The sequence below is a fragment of the Brachycentrus maculatus genome, unplaced genomic scaffold, assembly GCF_059751285.1.
Source record: "Brachycentrus maculatus isolate JH-2025_06_01 unplaced genomic scaffold, ASM5975128v1 h1tg000882l, whole genome shotgun sequence".
In the NCBI taxonomy this organism is placed as follows: domain Eukaryota; kingdom Metazoa; phylum Arthropoda; class Insecta; order Trichoptera; family Brachycentridae; genus Brachycentrus; species Brachycentrus maculatus.
This window is the reverse complement of record NW_028281607.1, coordinates 25,567-37,572: the sequence shown is the minus strand read 5'-3', so window position 1 is coordinate 37,572 and position 12,006 is coordinate 25,567. Positions and strand designations below refer to the sequence as shown.

The following is a 12,006-nucleotide window of genomic DNA, read 5'->3' as shown; positions in this document are numbered from 1 at the left end:
CCCCTTGGGAATCGAACCCGGGACCTCCAGAACGGTAGCCGAGCGTGCTGACCATTACACTACGGAGGCGGACAAAATTATTAATGTAACTATTTTTTATTATATTATTTTCCCAAATGTAAACCTGTACAATTGCTGAATAAATAATAATAAAAAAAATGTTGTTACACATACCTACAGTGGTACATAACGAACTTATTTTTTTAAATGATTTTTTTATCCGCATTTGAGATGTTAATACACAATTTAATAAATTTATTTAATTTTATTTTTATAAGCCAACCCGTGTTTAACCAATGTATACCATATGGACCGTAGTCCATTTGATCTTCACATTCGTTTGATAATTCCCTAACAAGGCGAAACAATTGTCACAATATTAATTTTTTTGTGTTTTTGTTAATAAAATACAATTTAGTAGACTCAAAAAATCTGTGTTTGATTTAAAATTAATACATAAATTTAACCAATGTTGTGAAGTGCTTACTTTATACACTGTGTTACATTGAACCGTAATTGAACTACTATTCAAATTCAATACAAAAGACACAAGTAATGTAGTTGTCAATCACTCTTTTACCACTCATTGCCGCGTCGTACACCAGTCCCACACCCTCCCCACTCACCTAGCACTGTGCTGAACGCCCACGCCAGCTCTATGAAGCCCCTCATCCTCTCGTGCGGCGACTCCCTCAGCACGTCGCCTGCGCTCATCTTGCTGACCGCGTCGATGGTGGGCAGCAGGTACGTGGAGATCATCAGCGCGAATATGTGCACAGCCACCAGCACGGTTGTGCACACGGCGAACATCACAAACAGCCACTCGGGCACGTTCGTGGGCTCGTTGATCTGCAGCTCCACCATCGCTATCATGGCGAAACCTGAAACAACAACAAAATAAAATTAAAATAGCTAACACTACTCAACCAGATGGATCAACCAATTCGCTCACTCCTTTCAAGAACGTCATAAATCAAAAATCGTCAATTTCAGTTGTGCATGTTTTTGGAACGCCCAGAAAATGTACTATATCCCAGGAAAAGAGGCATATTTTAAACTTAATATTTACCCGCTACAAGGCAGAAAGTGTTGTTTTTGCATTTTGAAGAAAAGGTATTGTTTAATAATTTTTTTAAATATACTAAATATTTTTCAAATGGAGAAAAAACATTCTGGTTTTACCTAAAAAGATTTGTTGCACAATAAAAAGTTCAATAAGTGGCTTGATATTTATTTTTAATACATTTTATTATATTTTTAAACTTTAAAAACGTTCTACTGAAAAATCAAGTTTTTTGATTTATGACGTTCTTGAAAGGAGTGAGCGAATTGTTAGCTGGGGCGGAGGTACTAAATCTACGTTAGACCCAATATTTAAGGTTCAAAAACTTTCAAATCTTCAATTTTCAAATAATTATACGCCGATACACTCGTCTTATGAACTATTTTGAAATTACATGGCCTGAGACGTGCGATAACTGTTCATTAAAGAAGCATTGATGCACTTTTGGAATGGAACGGATAAGGTCAGAAGCCAACAAAATATTCAAACGCATACAGCTTTAAATATCAACTATGTTTGCCAATCCTACGTTACAAGTTTTGCGCAGGAAAACTTTATATTCCTGGCCCAAAAATATTTAACTTACAACATTTTGAGTGTGTCCAAATACTTGTTCACAAAATCTGGATTATCTCCAATTACAGTAGTTATTTTCATATTATTGTTATTATTCAGGTACATATTATGAAAATAACTCCTGTTATTGGATATAATCCAGATTTTGTGAACAAGTATTTAGACACACTCAAAATGTTGTGAATAAATTATCTGGTCAAATTATAAGCTTAAATAATAAAAATGAAAATGATATTTTCTGGCGTTTCTCATGTGTGTGATTATAATACAGGATCCGGACCTCACATACTTACTAATATAAGAGTTTCTGCTCTATAAAAAGCTTCTTTACATCTAATCGATAGATGTCTCTAGTGAAGTTCTAGTGATTCAAGAGCAATGTTTCAAAATTGGTTTATATATATGTATATAGAACTTCCAAGAATTTGAGTAGTGTGGTTGTCAATAATGGGTATAATTGGTGAATGTTACACGTGTGTAAAGTGATCACTTAAACCAGCCTATGACGGTCGTCAGCCCCGTAAATGCCCAGACTTCCATATTCTTCTTCATCTTTGATGAGATGTTAAAAAATAATATTCAAATCATTAAAAATTTCATGAGTCCTCATGTCTTTAAGAATAGTGTCCATCGATGGCTGCTCCGCTTTGATAGGGACAAGGTGGAATCAGATTTGATTGGAGTCCGGGTTTAGTGCTTGTGGCTATTTTGGGTTCCGTTTTAGAATGAAGATTCATATTGTTTTTTTACTTTCATACTTAAAATATCAGGAATAAAATAACTAGTCAAGTATTTTTTTTTATAAAAATTGGAAATGTTGCATCTCCTAGTATGAAAAATAATTCAGCAAGAATCTTACATGCATTTTTTAGGTTAACCCTTTCTACTCTGGCCGTTTTTTCTCATAACTGATCAGCTACTCTGATCAAAAAAATGCGACGTTTTTCTACCATTAAATTAAATATTTTGGTTCCCTAATTTTGGGTTGTCTGGCAATTCTGACCATGTTAATTAAGATTAACTGTATTTATCTGAAATATTTTGTGGTAGAATATACTTGGGTGTTATAGAAATCAGTTATTAAAGTTATACCTGCGCCGGGCCAGACATTGTGGCCCACGGAGCTGCCTACTAGAATCATACGGGCCAGAATGTCTGGCCTACAGAGTGGTAAGAGTTAAAAATTAAATTCACGAATTTGCCAATAATTCTGTTACCTTTGAACACTTATTAGCTCCAAACGCTGTACATATATTATGTTTTATAATTTGTAATATTTGGTCAGGTGTGTCTTATTATGGAATGCAATTTTAAGTGGCTATTTTTGTTAATATTTTTGTTTAATTTTCGTCAGCTTTGAGACAATTTAAACAATTTGAACGATTTGCTGGAATTTGAGTACAATTTACATGTAACGAGCATTTTTAAAATCGTTGAAGTGATTATTCGGTATTAGCTTCCTCGGGCCCCTTCTAAATTTATGCAGATCTTCCAAGAAGTCAATATCGCTGGCTTTGCCAATAAAATCAGTGACTTCCAGAACACCTGTATGACAATGAACTCTCAGAGAAAGCTGGAGAATGGTACTCGTAACATAGGAACAGTTGGAGAGCACTTGTCTAGAGACAATAATACATTTTTGACATCTCAACATAGATGAAGACGAATATGTAAGTCCGGGAAGTATTTTAGATGCATGTGAAGCAAGAAACAATTAAAACTTATTTCAGCATGATGACTGTTGTGAACTCAGATCGCTCACTCCTTTCAACAACGTCAAATATCAAAAAACTTGATTTTTTAGGAGATCGTTATTAAATATTATTTTGAGAAATAAAAAGACTCTGTTTTTTGATCCACTCACATTTTTATTAACAATTAACTGGTTTCGGCAACAACCTGTTGCCCTCTTCAGGGTTTAATTTATGCCTGAAGAGGGCAACAGGTTGTTGTCGAAACTAGTTGGTTGTTAATAAAAATTTGAGTGGATCAAAAAACAAAGTCTTTTTATTTCTCATAATAATATATCAATATGATCCACAAAGCAAATGCTTTCAATATTCAAAACATCGTTTCCAAAGTTTAAAAATATAATACAATGTATTAAAAATAAATATCAAGCCACTTATTGAACTTTTTATTGTGCAACAGATCTTTTTAAGTAAAACCTGAATGTATTTTCTCCATTTGAAAAATATTTAGGATATTCAAAAAATAATTAAACAATACCTTTTCTTCAAAATGCAAAAACAACACTTTCTGCCCTATAGTGGGTAAATATTAAGTTAAAAATATGCCTCTTTTTCTGGGATATGGTACATTTTCTGGGCATTCCGAAAACATGAACAACTGAAAATTGACAATTTTTGATATATGACGTTGTTGAAAGGAGTTAGTTATATGTACTGCGTCATGAGATTGATAAATTTATTTAGGAGTTGAGTAGTGTGGTTGTCAATGGGTAGTGATCACTTAACCAGCCTATGACAGGTCATAAGCCCTGTGAATACCCAGACTCATACCATATTCTTCTTCATCCATACTACATATATGTAAGTCAATATTCTTCTTCATCTAGACTATATGGAAGTCCAGGTATTTACAGGTCTTACTTATTCTTCTTCATTTATACTTTGTGGAAGTCTGGGGAATTTACAGAGCTTACGACTTGTCATAGGCTGATTTAGTGATAATATAAACTTTGAAATTATTGACTTTGTTTATTCCCAAAATAGAAGGGTTATGAAGTCGTTAGCAGAGGTCTACATCCAGCAGTGGAGAAGTGAAAAAGAATGATAATAATATAGATAGGTATTTTTATGGAATATTTCGATGACTATTACCTGAAGAGTCAGTAATAAAGATAGGTCTCTTAAGCCTCGCGTTTCGATGAGTGTTACCTGATAGGAGTTCGCTCGTGGTGGCCGTCGCCTTGAGCTTGGCCCTGGACATGTGCAGGCGGCGCCAGGACAGCCCCTCGGCCGACTGGGGCCCCGGGGGCTCGGGCTCCCCGCCGCCCGCGCCCCCGCACCGGCAGCTGCAGTGGCACGAGCGAGACGACGCCCCCGACGGGGTGCCGAGGCGGCGGTCCTCTCCGTTCATCTGCTGGAGGAATGATCAGTATTAAAGAATGCAGTTCGTATTTGCTGTCTCGCTTCCGCACAGTTGTGGCGCGCAGTAGCTAGAGTGAAAGAAATTCAAATTCATTCAAACCCTTATCCGCACCCCAATGGTGCATAGGGCACTGCGTTATATAAACACAGTGTTATCTTGATCGTTAACACACGAAGGAAAGGTGATCAGCCCTTTGCTTCAGGTACCAGTCCAGGGTAATATTAAATAAATATTAGAGTGAAAAAATTACTTTTATTCATTTGACCCCCCTGGGAATCGAACCCAGGACCTCCAGAGCGGTAGCCGAGCGTGCTGACCATTACACTACGGAGGCGGACAAAAAGTGAAAGAAATACAATGTACAATACCTTCCTTCGAAGCATACGTTTTTTTTGGGAATTTAACAGAACAGCTGCATCAAGTTATACACACATACGAGTATTAAAAATCAAGTACAGTAAGTCCTCTACTAACGCGATTAATTCGTTCCAAAGGTTTTCGTGTAAGTCGAAACAAAATATTTGTGATTTTTTTTAAATATTTGGATTGTAATAATGCTAGCTTCAAATGATAAAGTACATATCGCTCACTCCTTTCAACAACATCATATATCAAAATTCGTCGATTTTCAGTTGTGCGTGTTTTCGGAATGCTCAGAAAATGTACTATATCCCAGCAAAAGCGACATATTTTTAACATAATATTCACCCACTACAAGGCAGAAGAAAAGGTATTGTTTTAATAACGCAGTACCAACTTATATCTCAAAGTCATAGGGTGCTTACTGTACTTGCACTGTTTCAATTACAAAATTCCACATTTGTAACTAACCCATGATTGACAACCACACTACTCAAATTTTGTAAGTCATACGTGTATGATTAATCTCAAGACGTTCCATGATTGATTTCACAACAGCCATCTATGATTGGATTTAGAAAGCTTTCACTTAGCAGGGGGCAATATCGCCTGCTTTAGGAATCGCCGCTCTAAATGTTTGACTTCACGATTAAAATGTTTGTTGTATTAAAATGATCCTAATCGTAATTCTGCCGAATAAATTGATGCTGTAAACTGTTGATCACATCCTCAATTTATATAATAACAAATGTTATAACGATTTCCCTAAATAGTTTGTTATTCGCGATTACGCACCGAAAACAAAATTGTCATATAAGTACTTACCCAAAACCTACAACAATGTGTTGTCCTTCATTTATCAGTTACATGCTTATATCGTATATTATATTTAATTTTTTATTTAAATCAGTATACACTTTAGTTTATTTTAATTTTATTACTCGGAAACTGTACAGCTTACATATAAAAAAAGATATAAAACAATAGTTACATTACCAATAATAAACATTACATTACATTAATAAAAAATAGTTACGTTAAAAAAAAGCCAATTCCACATTTATGTTATAAAACTATTAAAAATCATTCAGAGATTAAACAAAAAAACGAAAAAAGGGTATTGTATAAAAAAATATGTTTAGCAGGAAGGAGAAGGAAAGGAGAGGAATTAATAAGGGTGGTTAAAGGATTTTTTTTTCTCGGTAAGAAGTTTAAAAATATATTTATAAATATACATACAAACATATACATACGCATACATACACACACACACATATATATATATATATATATATATATATATATATATATATATATATATATATATATACATATATATATATATATATATATATATATATACATATACATACATATACATATTCATTACATATACAGAAAAAAAAGGCTCATAAACCATATTTTCATTAATATTTTTGCGATTTTTGAAAACATAATACCTACTTGGAATGATATTATGAAAACGCTTCGTTAAGTTAACTTGCATTTGACATTATTTATCTACTACCTTCGACCCCTCCCATGACTATAAACATTTTAAGGTTTTTATAGTTTCTCCTGGGGATGTCGCTCACTCCTTTCCAGAACGTCATAAATCAAAAATCGACAATTTTCAGTTGTGCATGTTTTCGGAATGCCCAGAAAATTTACTTTATCCCAGCAAAAGAGGCATATTTTTCACTTAATATTTACCCGCTACAGGGCAGAAACTGTTGTTTTTGCATTTTGAAGAAAAGGTATTGTTTAATTATTTTTTTTAATTGACTAAATATTTTTCAAATGGAGAAAAAACATTCTGGTTTTGCCTAAAAGGATCTATTGCACAGTAAAAAGCGTAAAATAAAATAGAAATTAGAAAACTTGTCCAGCATCGACTGACCTTCGAGCCGGGGTACACAGTCTCCGTGCTCACGGTGTCCTTGAGCATGAGGCAGTCCAGGCTGCTGGTGGGGCTGTCCGGGAAGCCGACGTAGGGCCGCCGGCGCGCGCGCGCCGCCGAGGTCAGGTAGCCCGTGTGCGGCGGCGGCTCCGCCCACGGCTGGCCGCCGCGGCCCGCGTAGAAGGGGCGCGGCGGGGCGCGTGCCAGCAGCAGCTCCGAGGAGCGGTGTAGCAGCGGGCGCGGGCGGCGCGCCGGCGGGCCCGCCTGCGTGCCCTGCGACACGCGCGCCGGCCGCGCGGCCTCCGGCGGCCCGGGGAGCTCGGCCTCCGGGGCAACCCCGCTCTCTAACATCTGCGAATTGACAAAAAACAAACTTTTAAGTGCTGAAATTCGATATGTCGACCCTGGCATACTGTCTCGGCCTGGCGAAACTGGCAGTTGTGGCGCGCAGTAGTTAGAGTGAAATAAATAAAATACATATGTTGGGTAAACGTAAATGTCCGCCTCCGTAGTGTAATAGTCAGCATGCCCGGCTACCGTACTGGATGTCAAATAAATAAAAGTTTTTTTTAAGTATTTGGACACACTCAAAATGTTGTGTATGAATTTGTTTATATGTACCTACCTACCTATTATAAATGTAAAATAACTGACAAATTAAACTAACATCACTAATAAAACTTACCCCACTCAAATAAAAAATAGCTCGACACAGACTAGAACACTCTAGAAGGGTGAAAAGCCATAAAAAGTAGAAAAAGAAGAAATTCTCCTCTTAGGCCTGGGTAGGCTAATTATTGATGTTCTTGAAAATTTTCATGGAAATGGCCTCTAGTTTCCTCGATTGAAGTAATTGTAGACAATTTAGTAATTCCTCGTGTATCGCAGATAATTGCCTTAATCTTCGGCATGCGCGCAATGTGAGCGCATTTGCATACACGTACTCGTATGCACCGGCAAAGCGATAAATTCTAACGTATATACCTAATTATTTCAAGAATGTGTGTTATTGAATTTTCTCTAAATCCAGGTAACATTTCGCTCACTCCTTTCAACAACATTATATTAGTATATATATTTAAAAAAAAGATTTTTCAGGGGATCGTTTTTAAGTTAAAAATATAATAAAACGTATCCAAAATAAATATCAAGCCACTTATTGAACTTTTTACTGTGGAGCGGATCTTTTTAGGTAAAATCTGAATGTTTTTTCTCCATTTAAAAAATATTTAGTATATTTAAAAAATAATTAAACAATACCTTTTCTTCAAAATGCAAAAACAACACTTTCTGCCCTGTAGCGGGTAAATATTACGTTTACAATATGCCGCTTTTGCTGGGATAAAGTACATTTTCTGGGCATTTCGAAAACACGCACAACTGAAATTTGACGATTTTTGATATATGACGTTGTTAAAAGGAGTGAGCGTTTTGACGTTTAAACATTTTGCTTAAAACACTGTTAATGTATTGAAAAAATAAGGTTAACATCGTAATAAATATATGGTTTTGAAAAGAAAGAGTTTTTTAAACGAATAATAAATTGAATGCAAGTGAAGCATAGAGCTGGCAAAAAAAAGATGAGAGTAGACTGATTATACAGTAGAAATGCGATCTCTCAGACGAATGTGCGGCAAAACAATGCATGATAGTCTGGGCATTTACGGGGCTGATGACCGTCATAGGCTGGTTTAAGTGATCACTTTTCACACGTGCAACATTCATCGATTCTACCCATTATTAACAACCACACTACTCAAATTCTTGGAAGTTCTATATATATGAACCAATTTCGAAACATTGTTCTTGAATCACTAGAACTTCACTAGAGACATCTATTGGTGAGATGAAAAGAAGCTTTTTATTGAGCAGAAACTCTTATATTAGTATGTGAGGTCCGAATCCTGAATTATAATCACATACATGCGAAACGCCAGAAAATATCGTTTTCGTTTTTATTATTTTAGTTTATAACATCCATATTATTCTTCATCTTTGATGAGATGTCAAAAAATAACACACTCAAAATGTTGTAAAAAAATATATGTAAAAAAATCTTTATTTTTTTAAATAAAAATTTTCGCTTGAAAATTATGAATCATAACGATGAATTGAAGGTTAATTTTTAAACGGATGTGTTCTTATTTTTTAAAAATACACTTGTGTGTTATTTGCACATATTATTATAATATAATATAATAATTAAAATAAGTAAATTACCTTCGTATTGTGATTCAAATCTATGTGGCACATGTATCCGAAGCCATTTCTAAAGTCCAGAGTTTCGAATTCGTCATTGTTTTTCATTATAATCTGCTTCTAATACTCGTATATTATTATAATTCAACACAAATGGCACATTTTTGGCTCGTCGTGTTCGCTATACTATCCACACGCTCAGCTGTTTACCATATTCTGCATAAGTAATTAATATTTATATTTATTGCTTTGGAGACAATTTTCACGAATAATACACTCGTCTTCCCATTTGCACGATATATATATATATATATATATATATATATATATATATATATATATATATATATATATATATATATATATATATATATATATATATATATATATATATATATATATATATATATTTATATATATATATATATATATATATATATATATATATATATATATATATATATAAATATATATATATATATATATATATATATATATATATATATATATATATATATATATATATATATATATATATATATATATATATATATATATATATATATATATATATATAAATATATATATATATATATATATATATATATAAATATATATATATATATATATATATATATATATATATATATATATATATATATATATATATATATATATATATAATATATATATATATATATATATATATATATATATATATATATATATATATATATATATATATATATATATATATATATATATATATATATATATATATTATATATATATATATATATATATATATATATATATATATATATATATATATATAAATATATATATATATATATATATATATATATATATATATATATGTATATATATATATATATATATATATATATATATATACATATACATATACATATTAATCCGCCTCCATGGTGTAATGGTTAGCGTGTTAAGCTACCGCGCTGGAGGTCCCGGGTTCGATTCCCAGGGTGGTGATAGTAAATATTTGTGATTTTACTTACTAATATTTATTAAATAATACCCTGGACTGGTGCCTGAACCGCAGGAGTGATCACCATGCTTTCATGTAAGTAATGATAAAGATAACACTGCGTCAATACGATGCAGTGCCCTGTGCACCATTGGGTGCGGATTAGGGTTGGATGTATATATATATATATATATATATATATATATATATATATATATATATATATATATATATATATATATATATATATATATATATATATATATATATATATATATATATATATATATATATATATATATATATATATATATATATATATATATATATATATATATATATATATATATATATATTATATATATATATATATATATATTATATATATATATATATATATATATATATATATATATATATATATATATATATATATATATATATATATATATAATATATATATATATATATATATATATATATATATATATATATATATATATATATATATATATATATATATATATATATATATATATATATATATATATATATATATATATATAATATATATATATATATATATATATATATATATATATATATATATATATATATATATATATATATATATATATATATATATATATATATATATATATATATATATATATATATATATATATATATATATATATATATATATATATATATATATATATATATATATATATATATATATATATATATATATATATATATATATATATATATATATATATATATATATGTGTGTTTACTTGACTTATTTTGCCTATTTTGAAATCGTATAAAAGGGGTAAGTTTAGTGTATGTGTGTCGAAATATATGTATACAAACAAATACATACAAGGTTTAACTTAGAGGGTTTGTAACTAAGAATATAGGTACATACATACATATATAACGGATATCTCAAGGAGACGAGCGTCAATCAATCGAACGGGTAGAAATACCTTTCCCGTCCTAAGTGTATTAAATTCTTTTAAATTTTCTAGCCCCTAATTATTCAGCCATGTAGTTTTGAATGCTAAAATAACCGTAAATTATAAAGCGCCCTTCAGGCGATTTCTCACGAAAACGGCGCTATGTAAATTTTCCGTTAAATAAATAAGTAAATCTGTTTATTTTAAATTGAATATAAGGATCTAACACTATTGTCTTAAACTGTCGAAAAATTCACAAGTATTGAAGCAATATTACGATGTATGTACAGTACTCGCGAAATGCACTTTTCACTGAAAACTTTTGGAGCGATTTAGTTACGGAACGCAGGATGACACCAGCTATACACAGGTGACAAACCGACACTGGACAGTTTTCAGCATGTATTGCTTCTCGCAGATGTTCTTGCGATTGTCAGATTATTCGCCACAGGGCCGGATTTGGAAATAAATATCTCGAATAAAATGGGTGTTCTTTTAAATTTGCGATAAATTATCAAATGGATAATAAAAGTTATATAATAAAGAAATTCGATGGTCGTATGCAATGTATATAATCTAATAATAAAATTAAAATTAAAATAAAAAAAAATTAAAAAAATGTATTAACATGTAAGTATTTCGGCTCAACACAGGCCATGTCTCAAGAGCCGTAATACATATAGTTTAAAAAATGCATGTAGGTATCTATGAAATAAATAAATAAAATAAAAATAAATATAAATAAAGAAATAAGGTGATTTTTACCAATTATATGCAACTGCGTTTTCAACAACACATCCTAGTGAGGAGCCACACGTGTTTA

General features: G+C 31.6%; 1 protein-coding gene across 1 annotated transcript; it reads right to left on the bottom strand.

The window, feature by feature from the left end:
• Window positions 1-626: 626 nt before the first annotated feature.
• On the bottom strand, window positions 627-11,619 carry LOC148299926 (uncharacterized; the record flags this gene model as incomplete). The annotated part of the gene is made up of 5 exons (XM_088275492.1): window positions 11,157-11,619; window positions 9,234-9,428; window positions 7,014-7,364; window positions 4,540-4,741; window positions 627-881 (listed from the first exon to the last, which is right to left on the bottom strand). Coding segments are annotated over exons 2-5 (895 nt in total), but the record flags the coding sequence as incomplete, so codon positions are not given.
• Between the last annotated feature and the right edge of the window lie 387 nt (window positions 11,620-12,006).